At 47.1% G+C, this 22,040-nt stretch overlaps 2 protein-coding genes across 3 annotated transcripts in view; both read left to right on the top strand.

Annotated features, from left to right (window-relative positions):
- The window catches only part of LOC137432312 (troponin I, slow skeletal muscle), a 124,670-nt gene extending 109,731 nt beyond the window's left edge, over positions 1-14,939 (top strand). For both annotated transcript variants that reach the window (XM_078783034.1, XM_078783035.1), the window contains 3 exons: positions 6,592-6,768; positions 12,323-12,433; positions 14,720-14,939. In XM_078783034.1, coding sequence (XP_078639160.1) covers positions 6,592-6,768; positions 12,323-12,421 — 276 coding nt within the window. In that variant the 3' untranslated portion in view covers positions 12,422-12,433; positions 14,720-14,939. The remainder of the gene's footprint in view (positions 1-6,591; positions 6,769-12,322; positions 12,434-14,719) is intronic.
- LOC144893362 (uncharacterized) overlaps positions 1-22,040 on the top strand; it is a 77,165-nt gene that overhangs the window by 17,821 nt on the left and 37,304 nt on the right. The gene's annotated exons all lie outside the window — the stretch shown is intronic.

The following is a 22,040-nucleotide window of genomic DNA, read 5'->3' as shown; positions in this document are numbered from 1 at the left end:
GCGGAGTCCCTGTTCGCCCTGCGAGGCATCACGGCGGACGACACCCGCTTCCACCACGTGGTCGCTGCGCTCGGTTCAGCCACCGCAGCCCGCGCCCTGAGCCTCCTCGAGAGACCGCCAGCCGCGGACAAATACGGCGCGATTAAGAAGCTTCTCCTCGATGCTTTCGCCCTCCCAGCGGCGGAACGCGCACGGCGCCTGCTCGATTTGCCGGAGCTCGGCGACACGCGCCCTTCCGAGCGAATGGACTACATGCTTTCGCTGCTCGGCGAGCACTCTCCGGCATTCCTGTTCCGGGAGCTGTTCCTCCGTCAGCTGCCTAACCCGGTACGCCTCGCCCTGGCAAGCACGACGATCACAGATCCCCGGGCCCTTGCCAGAGAAGCCGACAAAATCTCCGCCGCGGGACAGCGCATCGCAGCGGCGACATGGGACCCGCCGCCGCCTGATGCACCATCCATGGCGCCCGAGCACCCGGCGCGTTCGACGGCCGAACTGCCGACGCAATTGGCGGCCGCTATACCGAGCCGACCACGTTCAGCACGACGTCCGAAGCCTCCACCCGACCAAGCGTGGTGTTCCTATCATGCCAGGTTCGGACAGAAGGCCCGGACATGCCGACCCCCGTGCACCTTCGGCGGGTCGGGAAACGGCCAGGCCGGCGTTCATTACCTGCCATGAACGCCGGCCACAGTCACACGGGCAACTTACTGTTCATCACGGATAAAGCGTCCGGACGGCGCTTCCTGTGCGACACCGGCGCCCAAGTGAGCGTCATGCCCGCCTCTGACCAGGACAGGCAATCCGCGGTTTGCGGCCCCTCCTTGGTTGCGGCCAACGGATCGACTATCCGCACCTTCGGCCCGCGCAACGTCACCCTCTGCTTCGGCGGCCAACGCTTCGCTTGGACGTTTGTAACCGCCAACGTGCCCATGGCTCTGCTCGGCGCCGACTTCCTCTGCGCACACGGACTGCTGGTGGACGTCCAACGGCGTCGTTTAATCAACGCTGAAACCTTCAGCTCCCTGGTATGCACATTGAGCAGCTCCGCGCCGACCGAGCTGGCACGCACCGTCCCGGCGGCGAACGAGTTTGCTCGCCTGCTCGCGGAGTTCCCGGCCCTCACGCGGCCGACGTTTTCGGCCGTCGCAGTACGGCATGGGATCGAGCACCACATACCAACCACGGGCCCGCCGGTCTACGCCAGGGCCCGCCGCCTCGACCCAGCCAAGCTTGCCGTTGCGAAGGCCGAATTCGACGCGTTGGAGCACCTCGGCATCGTGCGGCGCTCCGATAGCGCGTGGGCCTCGCCACTGCACATCGTGCCAAAGCCGGGGGGTGGATGGCGCCCGTGTGGCGACTACCGCCGTCTTAATGACGCTACAACACCCGACAGGTACCCGATCCCGCATATCCAAGACTTCTCCGCCCGTCTGGCGGGACGGGTCATTTTTTCAAAAATTGATCTCATACGGGGATATCACCAGGTACCTGTCAGGGCGGCCGACGTCCCTAAAACGGCAGTCATCACGCCGTTCGGCTTATTCGAGTTCTTGCGGATGCCGTTTGGTCTCAAGAACGCGGCTCAGGCGTTCCAGCGCTTGATGGACGGCGTGCTGCGTGACCTGCCGTTCCTTTTCGTTTACCTGGACGACATCCTCGTCGCCAGCACGTCCCGGGCCGAGCACCTCCTCCACCTCCGAACACTGTTCGGGCGCCTCAGCGAGCACGGCCTCATCGTCAACCCGGCCAAATGCCACTTCGGCACGACGGCCGTTGATTTTTTGGGCCACCATATCACCAAGAACGGGGCTGTGCCGCTGCCAACCAAGGTCGAGGCCATCACCACTTTCCCGCGTCCCCGCACCATAAAGGCCCTGCAGGAATTCCTGGGAATGGTGAATTTTTATCACCGCTTCGTGCCCCGCGCTGCTCAACTCATGCGGCCCCTCTACGAAGCCCTCCGGGGCAAGCCGGCCAAGCACGACATCGCCTGGTCCGCAGCAATGGATGCGGCCTTCCAAAGCTCAAAGCGGGCCCTCGCCGACGCAACACTGCTCGCTCACCCGGTGCTCAACGCTCCCATCGCCCTCACCACGGATGCCTCCGACTACGCGGTGGGCGCCGTACATGAGCAATGGGTGAACGGGGTTTGGCAGCCACTCGCTTTTTTCAGCCGGCAGCTCCGGCCGAACGAGCTCAAATACAGCACGTTTGACCGGGAGCTCCTCGGTCTACACCTGGCCGTCCGCCATTTCCGCCACCTCCTGGAGGGCCGACCTTTCACGGCGTTCGTCGACCACAAGCCGTTGGTTTACGCCATGGCCAAGGTCACGGAGCCATGGTCGGCCCGCCAACAGCGCCACCTCTCCGCCGTGTCGGAGTTTACCACGGACATCCGGCACGTCGCCGGCAAAAACAACGCCGTGGCCGACTGTCTTTCCCGGGCCAGCGCGAACGCGGTCCACCTGGGCGTGGATTTTGCGCTCATGGCGGCGGACCAAACCACCGACACCACGGTGCAAGCCCTCCGGGCGGCGGACACGGGCCTCCGCCTGGCCGACATCCCCTGCGCGGACACTGTCCTGCTCTGCGACGTCTCCCAAGGCCGGCCTCGCCCCATCGTGCCCGTCACCTGGCAACGCCGCATCTTCGCCTCCCTCCACGGCCTTTCCCACCCGGGCCGGAAAGCTTCCCAGAAGCTGGTGTCGGCGCGTTTCGTCTGGCACGGCCTTCGTCGGGACGTCCGCGATTGGACCAGCGCCTGCACCGCCTGCCAACGGGCCAAGGTCCACCGACACACCCAGGCCCCGCTGGCACCTTTCACCGTGCCCGAACGACGTTTCGACCACGTCAACGTGGATCTGGTGGGCCCCCTTCCCCCATCACGAGGGTTCACACACCTGCTCACCATGGTGGACAGGACCACCAGGTGGCCGGAGGCCGTTCCCCTCGTCTCCACCACCACCGCCGACGTGGCGCAGGCCTTCATCGCCACCTGGGTCGCCCGCTTCGGCGCACCGGCGGACATCTCGTCAGACCGCGGACCACAGTTCACCTCCGAGCTGTGGGGCGCGGTCGCCCGCAACCTGGGGGTCAAGCTCCACCGTACTACGGCCTACCACCCCCAAGCAAACGGGTTGTGCGAGCGATTCCACCGCTCCATGAAGGCCGCGCTCATGGCCGGCCTTCAAGACGGCGGTTGGGCCGACCGGCTGCCGTGGGTCCTTTTGGGCCTTCGCACGGCCCCCAAGGAGGACCTCCAGGCATCCACCGCCGAGCTGGTCTATGGCCAGGTGCTACGCGTCCCGGGCGAATTCGTGCCCGACGCTACCAGCCCCTGGTCCGCAGCTCGCCAGCGCTCGGACCTCCAGGAGGCCGCCCGACGGTTTGCCCCCGTGCCGACATCCCACCACGGTGACCCCCAGTCCTACGTCCCCCCAGCACTCCGCACCGCGGAGTATGTTTTTGTGCGTCACGACGCACATCGGCGGCCACTCCAGCCGCCGTACGACGGGCCCTTCCGGGTGCTGCGACGGGACGACAAGTCGTTCGTCATCGACATCGGCGGCAGGTCGGACCGGATTGCAGTGGACCGCCTCAAGCCGGCGCACGTGGACGTCGACCACCCACCACGGGTGGCCCTCCCGCCGCGGCGAGGCCGCCCCCCGTCCACGGTGCCCCCCACTCGACCGCCCACCACCTCACCGGACCCCCTCCCACGACCCACCAGGGGTCGCTTCGGCCGGGTCATCAGGACCCCCCTCAAGTTGACCCTGTCGGTGCAAGTCGATTCTGGGGGGACGTGTGTAGCGGCTGCCGCTGGGGTTACACAATCGCCTTGCACCTATCAAGGACGCGGAGCGATCACCAGGCCGGGCTCGTCCAGGACGCCCGGGCAGGCCCGCGCTCGACTTGCCAGGCCTCGGTCGGGACGCCCGGGCAGGCTCGCCCTCGGCTTGCCAGGCCGCAGCCGGCCCGCGGGGCCACGCCCCCTGGCGCCAGGCCTGGGCAAACCCCCTGGCGGAATAGATATATATTGCCGACCGTAAAACGTTTTTCCCAGAGTGCCTGAGTGTTTGATTCTAATAAAGCAGCTCAGATGAATTCAAGCTTTTTGTCGCGTCCATTCTTTCGATCGACGTGGGAGCCACAGCTCCTTCAATAGCCTATTTTACTCCCAGGGGTCCCAGGAATACCCACCCAAAATATCATTGCGATCGGTTGAGCCGTTTTTGCGGTACCTTCGAACGGACGGGCGGACATTTGGTGAATTATAGTAAGATTACCCCGCGCTTGTGAAGCAGAAAGCAGGGTTAGGCATTCGGGAGCGTACGTGCATGTCTGCCTTTTAAAAATTTCTTTTCTTGGCCACCGTTGGTCCGATTTCATTTTACCATAGGAGCGCCTCCGCCTGTAGAATAATTTTATTCATACTTATGATGTCATAGGTCACGTGTACAGACGCCACCTTGGAAAAACGTTACACCTCTATATCTCCTAAACCTAAACTGCTGAATGGGAAAAGTTTAAACATGGCTCATTGTCAAGTACTCCCCATGGGGAATAAGTTTTGTTGATGATGATGTCATCAGTGCCTTCATTATGATGTCATAATTCGACAAGTACAACGTTTGATCTGATCAGTATGGAAAAAAAAATTCCCCTGCAAATGTTAGTCTGATGGACACGAAATTTGTACCATAGGAGCGGCGACTCCTATATAATTTAGAATGATAATTATGATGTCATAGGTCACGTGGTACAGTCGCCATCTTGGAAAAATCCAAAAATGTTGCACCTCTATATCTCTGAAACCGCTCCATGGAAAAAATTGAATCGTGGCTCATTGTAAAGAACTCCTTAAGTGGAATAAGATATGTTAATGATGATGTCATCAGTTCCTTAATTATGACGTCATAATTCGACAAGTACAACGCTTTATACGATGAGTATGATTTTTTTTTTCTCTGCAATTCTTTGTCCGATTGACACAAAATTTTCACCATAGGAGTGCCTCCTCCTGTTGAATATTTTACTGATAATGATGACGTCATCGATCACGTGGTGCAGGCGTCATTTTGGAAAAACTTTGCACATCTATATCTCCAAAACCGCTCCATGGAAAAAAATTGAAACGTGGCTCATTGTAAAGAAATCCACATGGGGAATAGGTGTTATTAACGATGACGTCATTGGTATCGTAATTATGATGTCATATTTCGACAGAGACAATGCTTCGTCTGATCAGTTTGAAATTTATTGAGCATGATCTTTGCAACAAGTATATTAGAGAATATAAATTTATGATGTCATCGCTCACGTGGTCTCGATCAAATATAAAACGTTCAAAAACAGATGAGTTGGCTCGCACCAAGTTGACTGCGCAGGGTAAGTATTCCATGAATGCCATCTAGTTGCATATTGTTTCGATACATTTTCAATCTCATATTTGGTCAGGATTCTTAATTTTATTTTCACCTTTCTCAGTATCACTTGGAGTTTTGTCAAAAGGCAGTTCATGCTATGTCCCGCAGTCTGCACCTGGCAGTGTGTTGGCAGATTGCACAGCAAGTCTCTATCTCCTGTTTGGAGATTACCCACCTGTTAAATTGATACACCTTGCCTGGTACAATTTTGTGTCTGTCTCAGCTCAATGATTAGGCTAAATTGGACATACCGGGAATGTGTTGGTGAACTTCTAAGGTGGTCCTTCCTGAGCACCTGTTAAGGGTGTGGGCGTGCAAGATGGATCAAATGGAGAGTTTATCAGGCTGTCTCGGTGTTTTTAAAGTTTTTTTATACGAGCTAAGGCTCATAATAGAGCTGACACACACACACACTCACACACACGGACATACTGATGAGACAAACACTTAACAGAGCTACTGAGGTTGGGGGAAATGCTGTCACTGCTGTCACTTCTCAGGATACTCGGGGTACCAATGACGTCATAACAATGGCGCTGCTTTTCTCACCGTACTCCACGGGACATTTCCTCAGGAGGATTTTTCTAGACCTAGACCAAAGCGTCGCCTCAGCCCGGCCACTCTGTCGACAGACAGAAATTTCATTCTTTGGTCCCCATTGGCCAAACATCAAGCAGAGCCGCCAATCCAGATTTTGGGCTTACTTGCCCTCATCAGGATGGCAGACTGCAAAAAAATCGAACCAATGAGGACCAAACTCGTCTATTAATGAGGACCAAACCGCTAAGACAACACCAGGCTTTTCAGGAGGGAGAGCAAGGTCCGTTGCAAGAGAATCTTCAGAGTTAACCTGAGATTAAATTTATCCCTTTAATGAAAGTTGAAAAAGAAAAAAAAATACAATGTAAATAATTTTATCGATCAATTCTTTCTTCATAATCTGCAGAAGTTGAGGGCCGTACTGGAGGGGAAATATGTGCTGGCAATTATTTTGTCTCCTGGTTTTGATGGATCCAGTTTTGATGAAAGCTAATTTTTTTATCCTTTTTTTTTCTTTTCTTTTTTAGGCACCGTCGCTTCCGTGAAAAAAAATATACATTTCGAATCTTCTTGCTCTTCTTTTGTCTCCCTTTGATTGCCTTGTGAATTTTTTCCTTTCTAGATTGATGACCTCAACCAGAAGATCTTTGACTTGAAGGGGAAATTTAAGCGGCCTGCGTTGCGGCGTGTGAGAATGTCCGCGGATGCCATGCTGCGGGCACTGCTTGGATCCAAGCACAAGGTGTCTCTGGACCTACGTGCAAACCTCAAGTCCGTGAAGAAAGATGACACTGAGAAGGTGAAAAAAGTCCAAAGTTATTTTTTGTTGGTTTTATCCATAATAGTGCATCACCACCACAATTTATCCTTGGTTGTTTTCTTTAAACATCCAGGTTCATTAAAAAGATTTTTCTTATTATAAACAATATACGTATTCGTATGGCTCACAGGTTTTCAATATCACTTGTCTTAGTGATTCATACATATTCAGAATATTATTTGATTCATAACAAAAACATCCTGGAACTTTTAAAGCATATGTATATATATATATATATATATATATATATATATATATATATATATATATATATATATATATATATATATATATATATATATATTTTATATATATATATATATATATATATATATATATATATATATATATATACGTATATATATATATACACTAGCTTGGCTCGGTTCGCCACACTCGCCTCACCACGCGTTATTACAGAGGAACGGGCGTGTTTTAGCCGAGGATAATGACTGAATCTGAGTTGCTGTGTTGTCATGATTTACACCAATCATAATACAAACAATTATTTTGCACAAATTTATTTGTAGTGTTTGTGATATTACATTTTTATAAGCAATTTAGGTTGAAGATTTAGGTTGGAAAAAAACCAATTAAAAAACTAGAACGGGCACTCGGTAGAGCGCATACCTTCGCCGCAGCTACTGTTCTGTACTTGGCATGGGAGTGTAGGGAACAGAACAGTGAACAGTTTGGTGCTGATTTCATGCAAATCGGATAAGAATTGACCGAGTTATGACAAAAAACGCACATTTTGCAAGGTCGTGACCCCCCTGACCTTTGACCCCAACCGCTAACAAGGGTAATGTCTTCACTGGGTCATATCGTATATCACAAGATCGGGCATTGAATTCTGAACATTTTGGCATTAGTTGCATGCCAATTGGATAAAAATTGACCGCGCTATGGTAAAAATACGATTTTGACCTTTTCGTGACCTTGACCTTGACCTTTGACCCGATTGCTCCCAAAATCTAATCAAATGTGTCCCGTATAATAACCAATCATCCCACCAAATTTCATGCAATTCGGTTGAATACTTTTTGAGTTATGCGAATAACATACACACACACACACACACAGACATACAAATAAATACACAGCGATCAAAACATAACCTTCCGCTTTTGCGAAGGTAAAGAACCCCTCAGCACATACAAAGGGGAGGGGTTGGTGCAGACTGGAAGTTTGGGACGATTACACCTCACCACCATGTAATTAAAAACACACCACCACGTAATTAAAAACATCTCACCACCACGTAATTAAAAACATCTCACGACCACATAATTCAAAACACCTCACTACCACGTAATTAAAAACACCTCACCACCACGTCATTCATAACACCTCACCACCACATAATTAAAAACACCTCACCACCACGTAATTAAAAACATCTCACCACCACGTAATTAAAAACATCTCACGACCACATAATTCAAAACACCTCACTACCACGTAATTAAAAACACCTCACCACCACGTCATTCATAACACCTCACCACCACATAATTAAAAACACCTCACCACCACGTAATTAAAAACATCTCACCACCACGTAATTAAAAACATCTCACGACCACATAATTCAAAACACCTCACTACCACGTAATTAAAAACACCTCACCACCACGTCATTCATAACACCTCACCACCACATATATAAAACACCTCACCACCACGTAATTAAAAACATCTCACCACCACGTAATTAAAAACATCTCACGACCACATAATTCAAAACACCTCACTACCACGTAATTAAAAACACCTCACCACCACGTCATTCATAACACCTCACCACCACATAATTAAAAACACCTCACCACCACATAATGAAAAACACTTCACCACCCCATAATTAAAAACACTTCACCACCACATAATTTAAAACACCTCACCACCACATAATTCAAAACACCTCACCACCACGTAATTCATTCATTCACCGCCACGTAATTAAAAACACCTCACCACCACGTGATTCATAACATCTCACCACCACATAATTAAAAACACCTCATCACCACATAATTAAAAACACCTCACCACCACGTTATTAAGAACACTTCACAACCACGGAAACAATCGTTTGAGGGAGTAGTTCAGTGACAACACAGACACTGCCCAGATATGTATATATATACAGATAGATGACCTGAGTTGCTATTTTGTTATGGTTTACACCAATCATAATACAAACAATTATTTTGCACAAATGTATTTGTACTATACGTGATATTACATTTTAGAAACAATTGAAGTTGAAGATTTAAGTGAAAAAAAAAAGAATTTTTCAAATCCCATTTTTCAAATCCCAATTGAAAAAATAATTTTTCAAAAAAATGTAAAAATAAAAAATACAAAAAATCAATTAATTTCAAAAGAAATACCCCGAGGACATACACACAGGAGAGATAGGTGCAAACCAAAAATTTGGCATGATTTCACAAAAGTTTGAGGGAGTAGTTCAGTGACAACACAGGACAAGACAACACAACACAAGCACTGCACAGATATATATATATATACAGTCACGTGAAAAAGTAAGTACACCCCATGTAAAGTTTTGACTTTTTCAACATATTTCAACATACAGCTATTTGATCTTCATTTCAACAATATTGATAGATAAAGGTGATTATAATATAACAAATATCATGAAACATTTACATTTTGTAGTCCATTGTATAATTTAAATAAACATAAATGCAAATTTCGCATGTGAAAAAAGTAAGTACACCCTTGGCTCTAATAGGTGGTATTGCCACCTTTGGCAGAAACGACCTCAAGTAGGCGTTTTTTATAACTGTCTACCAGTCTCTGACATCGACTGGGAGAAATTTTTGCCCACTCCTCCATGCAGAATTCTTTCAGCTGTGCGATGTTTGAGGGGTTTCTTGCATGCACAACTCGTTTCAAATCCCCCCACAACATCTCGATGGGATTTTGATCCGGGCTTTGACTTGGCCATTCCAGAACCCTCCATTTCTTTCTTTTCAGCCATTCCTTGGTGGATTTACTGGTATGTTTAGGGTCAATGTCATGTTGCAAGGTCCACCTTCGGTTGAGCTTCAACTTTCCGACAGATGGCCTCACATTATCCTCAAGCACCCTCTGGTACAATGAAGAATTCATAGTGGATTCTATGATGGTGAGCTGCCCAGGCCCTGATGCAGCAAAGCTGCCCCAAACCATAATATTTCCACCACCATGCTTTACAGTTGGTATCAGGTTCTTTAGTCAAATGCTGTCTTTGGTTTTTGCCAAGCATGTCTTCTGGTACTGTGGCCAAATAGCTCTACCTTTGACTCATCTGTCCAGAGCACATTGTTCCAGAAGTGCTGGTCTTTGCTTCGGTGTTCATTGGCAAACTTTAGTCTTGCCCTGATGTTCTTTCTGGACAGCAAAGGTTTCCTCCTGGCACACCTCCCATGTAGATTAAATTTGTGCCGCCTCTTTCTAATGGTAGACTCGTGCACTTTGACATCAACAGTGGCAAGAGCTACCTGTAGGTCCCGTGATGACATTCTGGGGTTCCTAGAGACTTCTTTCAGCACCTTGCTGTCTGCTCTCGGGCTGAACTTGCTGGGGCGGCCTGGCCTGAACAAGTTGGCAGTTGTTTGGAATCTTCTCCACTTGTAGATGTCCTTCCGGACAGTCAAATGATTGATTTCAAATTGTTTGGAGATCTTTTTAAATCCCTTCCCAGACTCGTAGGCATCTATAACCTTCTTTCTGAAGGCCTCAGAGAGCTATTTTGATCTCGGCATGGTGACGCTGCACACTTCAACAACAAAGAGCAAACCAAACTAAATGTCTGAGGTTTAAATAAAACAGGTTCCTCCAAGATCCTCTCTAACGATGTTCTAATCATTTGCACCTGAGCTGTTGCACCTGATTCTAATTTTAGGTGTTTGAAGTAGTGATAAATGTAGGGGTGTACTTACTTTTTCCACATGCGAAATTTGCATTTATGTTTATTTAAATTATACAATGGACTTCAAAATGTAAATGTTTCATAATATTTGTTATATTATATCACCTTTATCGGTCAATATTGTTGAAATGAAGATCAAATAGCTGTATGTTGAAATATGTTGAAAAAGTCAAAACTTTACATGGTGTGTACTTACTTTTTCATGTGACTGTATATATATATTGTTACGGAAACGGAGTACGGCGCTCCCCCTTAGCGGGGGGGTTAATCCCCCTTCTATTTGCACTGGCCATCTCCGCTCCTGAAGCTGCCCAGCTCCCTCCACGAGGCAGGTGAGCAACCCCGTTCGAGACCGCGGACAAGATGTTATTTTGCCGAGCGGATTATCAGCCCGCGGCTCAAACCATTAGCAGTACTAAACCCGATCCTAAACGTTGGCCAAATCGTGCCACAGGTGTTCAATGATGGAAACCTCTAAAACAAACGGATGTGAAGAAAAGAAGGCAGAGTAAGGAAGAACAGGAATTTATTACTAACTATTGTACAAAACCAAAGAAACCAAGGAGAAGGAAAGAAACGAAAATAATTTACAGAAGAAGAAGAAGAAGAAGACAGTGCAATTCTACTTATCTATACAGTCTTACTTATACCCAGGGACAACACAGACAAACAGACGACAGTCAGACTTACACGGGGATGATGACAGGAATGGCAGGAGGTGGATGGCTGGACGGATGAGGAGGTGGGACCACAGGGCTGGAAGGGTGCGGGTCCGGCTCGTGTCAACGGCAAGGCTCGAGGTGAGCAGCCTCCGACCCTCCTCAATCTCGTTCATACGGCGGCGTTGCTTCGCGGCCGTGGGTCGAACTGCCGTTAAAGCTCAACTCCTTCTCAACTCAACTCGGCTGCGGTGGACTCAGCTGCGGTGGACTCAGCTGCGGTGGATTCAGCTGCGGTGGATTCAGCTGCGGTGGACTCCTCTGCGGTGGACTCCTCACTCATCTGCTTAAGCAGTTCCTCCCAACTTCCTTTTATAAGGCGCGTGGCGATCAAGCCGCCGGCCTTTTTGAAACGCCCATCGGTGAGCTCGCCTCGGCCTGGATTGGTCGCGAGGGCTCACCGATCCCGCCCCCTTGATGAGGCGTTGGCAAAGCCACGCCTTGTTCCTGGCGCTTGGCTGACTCCTCCCACCTTCTTCTCCGAGATGACCTCGCCGTAATGGCGGCAAATGTAGTTGGCAATGCGATTGGCAATGACGCAGTTTGAAATGGAGGTTTTGGGGGAATTTGAACAAGGGGATCTATCTTATTCGATTCGGTGCAATGCAGTGTCAATTAATGGGCAACAGAGCCTTAAACTGGAACACATAATAAGGAAATAACTATTTAGAAGGGTATATGATTTTCTACGTGCATGCGATGGACTAACTAAGGGGACGACCTTTGACCTTTACAATTAACGGAGGTATTTACAAGGATCATTACATTTACACAGGGTGATATTTACAAACAGGATTCTCAAATCCACAACAATATATATGACTTACTTTGCATCCTTGCAGACTAATGGCGACTTGCTTTGCATCCTCAGGATCGTCAGGAAGTGGGCGATTGGCGAAAGAACATTGAGGCCCTCTCGGGCATGAAAGGCCGCAAGAAGCTATTCGACACTGCTGCAACACAACAGTGATTGTACAAGCAGGTAATGCCCGATAACCATCGATAATGCTTGACTATCAATCGTAAACTCTCAGTAACTGTCAATCACTACACTATTGATAACTGTTCATAGCCCTCAATAACTGTTGGTAATGCTCAATAGCAATAATCTACATATATAAAAGAAAGTTTTTGTTTGTTTGTTTGTTTGTTTGTCTGCACGTGCTAATCTCCTGAACGATGAAAGATAGGAGGAAAACTCTGAAACAAAAAATGTCAGGACGGGCCCCGGGATGGTTATAGGCTAGGTGGCGAGGCTGGTCGAGGCCGCCTCGGCCGGGCTGGGCACATTTCGCAATTAAAAGCTGAGCTGAATTATCGTAGTCAATCTTCTACGGCCGTGAGTAAAAGCTGGATTATAGTAGTAAATTCATTCAAAAATAACTAAAAATGTCGGGACGGGCCCCAGGAAGGTTATAGGCGAGGTGGCGAGGCTGGTTGAGGCCGCCTCGGCCGGGCTGGGCCCATTTCGCTGTTGTTGTTGTCCTTGATCCTTGTTGGCTTACAAGGCTTTGTTCCTTTTCAGACCTTAAATTTCTGGATAGTTGGTCATGGCAGATCTCAGGTTCACCATGCCACTCCAGAAAGATTGTCAAATGGACCCACATATCTATTTCCATGGTCAGTCAGCTGCTGGAAAAGGTTCAATCTTTTGAAGTTCAAGACCTCACCATCAGCCATGACACCTCCTTGGTTGACCATCTAGCAAAGCTGGCCTCCAAAGCCAGTCGCAGAATGGGCATCCACCGTTGTTAAAAGTCGTTTCTTGATATACTAGATGGTATTCATAGAATACTTACTCCACGCAGTCAACTTGGTGCGAGACAACTCTTCTGTTTTTTAAAGGGTTTTTTTAAAATCCAATATAGCTGCCAGACCATGTGACCGATGACATCATAACTGTACATTCTCCAATATAATTGTTTCCAATATAACTCCACCGATCTGGGCTTTATGGCAGAGTGGCAAGACAGAAGCCTCTCCTCAGTGAAAGACACATGAAAGCCCACAGAATCTTGTTTCTCAGTCTGAGAGTCCTTTAGGTGCTTTTTTGCAAACTTCAAGCTTTCATGTGTCTTTCACTGAGGAGAGGCTTCCGTCTGGCCACTCTGCCATAAAGCCCAGATCGGTGGAGTGTTGCAGTGATGGTTGTCCTTCTGGAAGTTTCTCCCATCTCCACACAGGATCTCTGGAGCTCAGCCAGAGTGAGCCTCGGGTTGTTGGTCACCTCTCTTACCAAGACCCTTCTCCCCCGATTGCTCAGTTTGGCCGGGCGGCCAGCTATAGGAAGAGTCCTGGTTGTTCCAAACTTCTTCCATTTAAGAATTATGGAGGCCACTGTGCTCTGGGAACCTTCAATGCAGCAGAAATTTTTTTGTAGGCTTCCCCAGATCTGTGCCTCGACACAATCCTGTCTCTGAGCTCTGCAGGCAGTTCCTTCGACCTCATGGCTTGGTTTTTGCTCTGATATGCATTGTCAGCTGTGAGACCTTATATGGACAGGTGTGTGCCTTTCCAAATCATGTCCAATCAATTGAATTTACCACAGGTGGACTCCAATCAAGGTGTAGAAACATCAAGATGATCAAGAGAAATGGGAGGCACCCGAGCTCAATTTCAAGTGTCATAGCGAAGGGTCTGAATACTTATGTCAATGTGATATTTCAGTTTTTTCTTTTTAATAAATTTGCAAAACTTTCTAAAATCCTGTTTTCTCTTTGTCATTATGGGGTATTGAGTGTAGATTGATGAGGGAAAAAATGAATTTAAACGATTTCAGCATAAGGCTGCAACATAACAAAATGTGAAAAAAGTGAAGGGGTCTGAATACTTTCTGAATGCACTGTATGTACGTACGCTGCACGTACGCACATCAATCGCTTAACCGTGCTTTTCGCCTTGCGAGCGCAGGGTAATAAGAAAAAAAGCATGTACATTGTTACAAAATCATGCATTTCCCCCACATTTGGTTTTGTCTTTGGAAAGTGGGGTCGGGAACAGGGCATGGGGCGGGGACAGGGGTGGGGCGGGGACAGGGGGTGGGGCGGGGACAGGGGGTGGGGCGGGAGGGCGCATCTCTCCCGCTGATTGGGTCATGATATTTTATGCGATGTGCTTTATGATTGAAGTCGAGATACAGCACAATAATGATGGACCAAATGTACTTTTTGTACACGCTAAATCCTGGCAAGCACTGCATATTGTCCCACTTCATGACATTTTGATTTGTTTCCCTTTTCATCCCCCTGATTACCTCTTTATCGTGCAGGTGGTTGGCGGAACGTCCAGAAATGGTGTGAAAAACGACCGGCACTCGGAGCGATGGTATATTTCACTGCCCAAGTTGAAAGGCTCGAGTTAAGCTAACCATTCGTTAATTGCTTGTGATGTTTTCTTGCGCATGTGTGTTACGTCTCTGTTTGAAATGCCTGACGGACAGGGAATTGAAATGCTTGTTCAGGATTAAACTCTTGTCTTGCCCTCTGTGACACATGTCAGGACTGCTTTGAACGACGGAAACTGCACGCCATTGCCGTACTCAGACCGTTGTCTCCTACTGGGAATATATCCGGTTTGCCATGGCAGATCAGGGGTAGAGGATGAGGGGGGCACACACAGCCTGTGGCATAATGGAATGACATAACAAAGCAAAACCTTTCGGGTCTTTAATTCCTCAGTGTTTGATTTATGCTTCCAATGGGCACAAACCCCTGGGAGAAAAACATAAAAGTTTCTCGAAACTTTCTCTCACAATTGGCCAATTGATATCACAATTGTCTGTCAAATTCATTTCCCAAGTATTCATCCATCTGTTCCATTCATTTCCATTCAAAATACCTGACATAATTTATACTTCTTCTTCTTCTTCTATATGGGTACAATTACACCCACATTCTTGTTGGGTTGGCCGAAATTTGGGCAGAAATTTGAAAATTGGCCAACGTGCCAGCGATAACTCACCTACTCCTTGCAAAGGACACCTTGCGATCTTTAATGCCCACCAACGAATTCTGGTACACCCAGTTTAACGTCCATCCGAGGGACGGCACACGCATGGATGAACCACCCTGCCTGTGCAACACCCGGATGACATTTTATATCTAGGTCTGGATTCGAACCCAGGTTAGACAGCTTGGAGACGAGTGTGTTTGCTCTGGTATAATGACATGAAAGACAATCTTAACACCAACGCCAAGCGAGGTTGGCAAAGGGGGACATGGACAGGCAGGTGTGGGCGATGGGCAGAGAGTACGTATAGTCAGGTTCAGTATGTCCAGATTTAAAGTTTCGTTGGATTTTTTGGGGGATTTGGAAAACTATATATTTTTGGAAACTATATTGTATAGTCAGTCAGAAAACCAATGTTGCTATTTGCACAGACTCCTGTATGGCGGCCATCTTGGATTTTCAAAATTGCCGCCGTATAACTAATTTTTCTCAATATCTCAGCTTCTAAATAACATAGAGCTTTGATTCTAACGGCTAAACATACATTTTCAAGGGCCCCGAATCCAATGGTAACAAGTTCGATAAGCTAGACATGACCATAGAGCTCCTATGTGGCGGCCATCTTGGATTTTTCAAACTGGCCGCCGTAAAATTGATGTTTCTCAGGATCTCATCTTCTAAATAAGACCGAGCTTTGATTTTTCTAAATCCCAAAAACAATCCAACGAAATCTAAAATCTGGACATGCTGAACCTGACTGTGTTGACTGTAATGAGAAATACTATTCTACTGCGAGTGTTTTGCCCTTTGTGGGCCTTTGTGGCATACTGCCAAATAACACACAGATACTCCTAATGTTCATGAGAACTTAAAATCTGTTTACAGGTGGACAAGCTACTAAAGTAATAAGTTTGATCCCCAGGGTACAGCTGAGGAAAATAATTAGTTTACAGCGTGTGTTTTTGTATTATTTATATACTGAGCAATATACCTGATATTGTGGTGATGGTGGTAGTGTATTTGTAGCCTATTATACATCAATATGTCTGTGGTGGTGGTGGTTGTATATATCGGTAGACCTGACTTGAAACGCACAGTCGTCCCCAGACTGGGTGAGCTGCATGTTGTCATGGCGACTCTCCGAGCCCTCGGAGCCTCCATGGAGAACTCAGGCATTGATGATGCTTGGGTAGAAGCTGATGTCTATGGTCCAGCCACGACGCGGCAAATCCTGAAATGTACATGTTGGAACCCATCTGTGGATCGGTCCCATCGGCCGATGGGACCGATCCACAGATGGGTTCCAACATACACACTACAAGCGGTCTCTCTGTGCCCATATATATTCATATGTAGCACTTTATGAAATGGTTCTGGAGGAGTTCTTGAAGGACAACCCACAAGTAAAGGATGTGTGTTTCGAGGCAACAGAGGGAGTAGAAGCTGCCTGTGCTGAGACGAACAAGTGCACGAAAGCTTAATCTGTAAAACAAGCAAACACCAAACTCCTTCAAGTCTTGACATCTGATGGGGTGGTGACGGCACTCGAGGAGTGGGAAGCACGGAGATCCAAGAATGCAATGTTCAAGTCAATGATGAACTATCTACATCGGGTGGAGACAATCCTGTTATTCGTGGCAGCATCACGGAGTGCTGACCTAGTGCTTCACCTCCAAGCTGGAGAAGAACTGAGCAAGTTATTCTTTGCCATGGACCGGATCAAATACAAGTGGCTCTGGCCCCGATACATCGCAGACATGTATGACCTAAGAACCAATCACCCTAGGACCTGGGAAGAACTAGGAGCTGGCAATCTATCAGTAACCAAGAATGACATCCCGTTTGTATCCATTGGACCAGATCATGCATGTGAACATCTGAACGAGCTGATGAAGATTCACTCTGGACTGATTGGCATCTCTAACAATGCCAATGCTAGACAGAGATTCTTCATGGTTACACCAGAATTATCACGCCTGTCAAAAGACTTCAAGAGTCAGTTTGGCCTGGAAGGTGACAAGATCACAGAACATCATGACCTTGGTCCAAGTGCAGTCAAGAGGGAGCATGAAGCAATCAACAAGATCAAGGCTGCGATACTGAGTCACGGGAATCCATTTGACACTGAAGGTGACAAGCTGCACAATGTGATAACGAATGCTTACATCCCAGACGAGTATGTACCACAGATCTTGAACATTGATGTCACTGGTCAGAAGTTGTATGAAGACTACGTGTCGGAGCGTATCAATGGAGATGTTAGCCTCTGGGCACCAGTCAAGAAGGAGAACAACAAGATGTTCACGTCTGGGAACAAGAGAACCACAGTGAAACTCAGAGACAGGACTGTGGATCTGAAGGAGACTAAGGAACTGTATGGAAGGCTCATGGTCCTTGCCAAGTCAAACAGAGACGTCAACCAGAAATATGCCATCGGAAATTACGAGTTCACTGTGACACCAAGAGTACTGTTCGCTCCAGATGGGACAATTCTTCCATGCACTGACAAGTCGAAGTTAATTCATCTCCTCGACAAGTTAGCAAGAGCAGAAATTCACCCCGAAGATCAGCAGCAGACACCAGCTGCAAGTGTTCTACAAGAAGATCCAATGGACACAAGAACTATGGCATCCACATCTAGTAAACCTACAAGTCGGAAGATTGCACTGGTGGATGGGATGGTACTTGTGCATAAGCTGACAAAGAAACCAGCCACTGTAGTGAAAGTCAACGATCTGGGTGAATGCTTCAATGACAGACTCATGTCTCTAACAAAAGATTGTGATGAGATCATACTGGTCTTTGACACGTACAAAAACGATTCTCTGAAGAGTGCTACCAGGGCTAAAAGAAGGCAAGGAAAGGATGCAGTACAGTATCAAGTCAGAGATGACACCAACATCAAACACATCCCAATGAGCAGATTCCTTTCTCATGACAAAACAAAGGCTGATCTGACTGACTATCTGGCAGCGAAAACTCTAGAATACAACAGTCACTCATCCAAGTTGATCATCACGTCTGCTTCAGGGCGTACTAGGAGCAACAGTGACCTGCTCTTCGAGGACAACAACCATGAAGAAGCTGACACCCTGTTGATCCACCAGGCCGTGCTGGCATCCCAGCTAAACCCACATGATGCGCAGTTGGTGTTCTTCTCTCCCGACACAGATGTCCTGGTACTAGTCATAGCAAACTATGACCTACTGCTGAGGAATACATCCATTTCCATGGCCTCTGGAATACTTCAAATAGAGCCACTGTGGACAGCTCTAGGGGTCGAAAGAGCAAAGGCGTTGCCAGCCTTTCATGCTTTCACAGGGGCAGACACCACTGGGAGGTTCTCTCGAATAGGCAAAGCAACCTGGCTGCATGTCTACCTCAAAGCAAGTGAAGATGTCATAGACACCGTGCGAATGCTTTCAGATGCAACTGAAGTGACGGAGGACATGTTGTCCACACTAGCTAAATTTGTATGCGTTGCTTACTCTCCAAATGGCATCCACATCGACAGCATCCCCGAACTACGATGGTATCTCTTTTGCAAACACATGGCAGAAAGTGACAGGCTTCCTCCTACTCTTGGAGCTCTCAAGCAGCACATCCTTAGAGTCCATATCCAAGCCAGAGTGTGGGGTCAGGCAAGCATTGCTCAACAGGATCCTCAGCTGAATCCCCTGCAAAACGGCTTTTACAAAGACACGGATGGACAAGTGAAACCAACCACAACTGAGGAGCCTCCAGCCCCCAAGGCCATCATTCAAATGGTTAGATGTCAGTGCAAAACAGACTGTTCTTCATCTAGATGTTCCTGCAGAACAAACAACTTGGCTTGTACAGACCTTTGTCAGTGTGACATCCAGTGCCAAAATGATGAGGACTCTCAAGATGTGATGAACGAAAGCGATGATGAGGATGATGATGACTTTACTCAATGATGAATCAAAGCTCTGTGCTCTTTAGAAGGTGAGTTACATCAGTTTTACGGCGGCCAGTTTGAAAAATCCAAGATGGCCGCCACATAGGAGCTCTATGGTCATGTCTAGCTTATCGAACTTGTTACCATTGGATTCGGGGCCCTTGAAAATGTATGTTTAGCCGTTAGAATCAAAGCTCTATGTTATTTAGAAGCTGAGATATTGAGAAACATCAAGTTTATGGCAGCCAGTTTGAAAAATCCAAGATGGCCGCCACATAGGAGCTCTATGGTCATGTCTAGCTTATCGAACTTGTTACCATTGGATTCGGGGCCCTTGAAAATGTATGTTTAGCCGTTAGAATCAAAGCTCTATGTTATTTAGAAGCTGAGATATTGAGAAAAATTAGTTCTACGGCGGCAATTTTGAAAATCCAAGATGGCCGCCATACAGGAGTCTGTGCAAATAGCAACATTGGTTTTCTGACTGACTATACAATATAGTTTCCAAAAAGATATAGTTTTCCAAATCCCCCAAAAATTCCAACGAAATTACATAGTGAACCTGACTAATACGTGGGTTCAAAATTTTCCAATAATTGTTAACCTCATGAGATAATTTTAATTAAGTTTTATTTGATAAAAATAATTATTATTTAATAATTTGATAATTTGATAATAATTATTATCAAATTTGACAATTTGATATTTGATAATTTTTATTTGATAATTTTTTTGGGGTTTTGTTTGTTTCTTCCATTATTAAAACAATTATGCCAGGTATAATGGCCAAAGGTACGCACACTCACCTCTAAGCTATCTAGCCTGGGTTCGAATCCTGACCCAGCTGTAAACTGTCATACCACTGTTTTCCGCCAGCATTAGTTAGTGGATGTTAAAGACCCCACAGTGTCCCATTGCGAAGAGTGGGCGAGTTATCGCCGGCACCCTGAACAAATCACAAATTCCTGCTCTAACCGACAGGGGGCACTGCATCAATGGCACAGCCGTGCCCCTAGCCAATGAGGCAGCCCAGAATCCTTGTGCTGCACACGAAAGAAGATCAAGCATCAGGAGTTACTGTAAGTGCTCTATAGATGGGAATATTATCAGCAAGCGAACCCACATGACACATCTAATAATTCTGGAATCAAATATTGATGAAGCCTGTTTTTATGTCTCCGTCGACGAAGTCACTGGAGGTATTGTGTTTTGGGTTATCTGTCCGGTTTCGTTACCGCGAAAACTTGAGAACGCATGAAGGGATTTAAATCAAGCTTAGATCTTGTACTTACTATGATGTAACGATGAATTGATTAGATTTTGGGGTCAAGAGGTCAAAGGTCAGAGGTCATGTTAGGTTAAAAAAAAATCTTGCTGCGGCTGCTAACTTGTGAACCAGTGATGGGATTTTGACCAAAGTTTGGTACAAGTATGTATTATGATGCAAAGATTAACTGATTGGATTTTGGGGTCAAGAGGTCAAAGGTCAGAGGTCATGTTAGGATAAAAAAAAAATCTTGCTGCTGCTAACTTGTGAACCAGTGATGAGATTTTGACCATAGTTTGGTACAAGTATGTATTATGATGCAAAGATTAACTCATTTGACATTGGGGTCAAAGGTCATGAATGATCGTTTTAAGGCCATTTTCCCCCGTGACATCGGGGGTTAGCCTTGCGGGCCCCATGATAATCATGGTTCCCTGTTTGGGGCAATGTTTTTATGGCCGGATGCCCTTCCTGACGCCAACCCTTCGTCTCGTCTTATGATGCCTTCCTGACGCCAACCCTTAGTCTCCTCTTCGATGCGCAGGGATACGGTGTACCTATTCTAAACCGGGGCACACACCGGGATCATTCATCCCAGCAAGCTGGTACTCAATTTTCCGACCTCGGAAGGACGACAGGCTGAGTAAACCCCCTTGGTGTTAATTCAGCGATCGATCGGGATTCAAACTCAGGATCCTCGGATCTCAAGCCAGCACCTTAACCGCTCAGCCAACACCAGGCTGGTAGAAATGTGATACATGAGAACAGGTGAAGTCAAACTTGCTGCAAGTATATATAATGATGTAATAATGTGGGCGGAGGAATATCGGTCGACATCGCGCACCTTGAAGATTGCCGTTCTATATTTCTTGGTTTTAAAGAAGTTTGATCTACAAACGTTAGATTTCCACAGTCGCTGGTATACGTCAGGCCGTGACAACATGCAGTTGTTGTCACCGAATGGAAAAGCAATTGCTGGGGCCTTATTCCTGTTTCACACAAAGGAGGCATCTTTGGTACCAATTCATCGTCTGTCCTTTCCATTCCCACCACTTAATGGTTAAGAAATCATGACTTTCTCCTTTTGGGGAAAGAAGGCCATAATGAGAGCTCTCATGCCTGGATGATTCTTAACCTGTAAGCCTGATCCAGATTCTGCTGCACATAGGCCCACCACTGGGCGATACATTTACTATGGAAGGTTTCTTATCATCATGTATTATCCAATCACAAATGTAAAGGTTTGTTGGGCAACGTATTCGTTATTATAAGCCTGCTCATAAAACTCGATGAGCTCAACCTCATGCAGAACGACACAATCATGGCATTCAAGGTGCTTTTCTTACTTTTTGCCTTATTTGGAACTTTACTTTTACTGCTGTGTTTCACTGGGTGAGTAAGAAATTGTCCGACGGTGATGTGAACGCAATCTGTTTTGGACTTGGCAGCAAACGA

This window comes from Myxine glutinosa, chromosome 8 (assembly GCF_964187855.1).
Source record: "Myxine glutinosa chromosome 8, kmMyxGlut1.1, whole genome shotgun sequence".
Taxonomy (NCBI): Eukaryota; Metazoa; Chordata; class Myxini; order Myxiniformes; family Myxinidae; genus Myxine; species Myxine glutinosa.
Note: the sequence above shows the minus strand (reverse complement) of the source record. Positions and strands in the feature narration are given on the sequence as shown.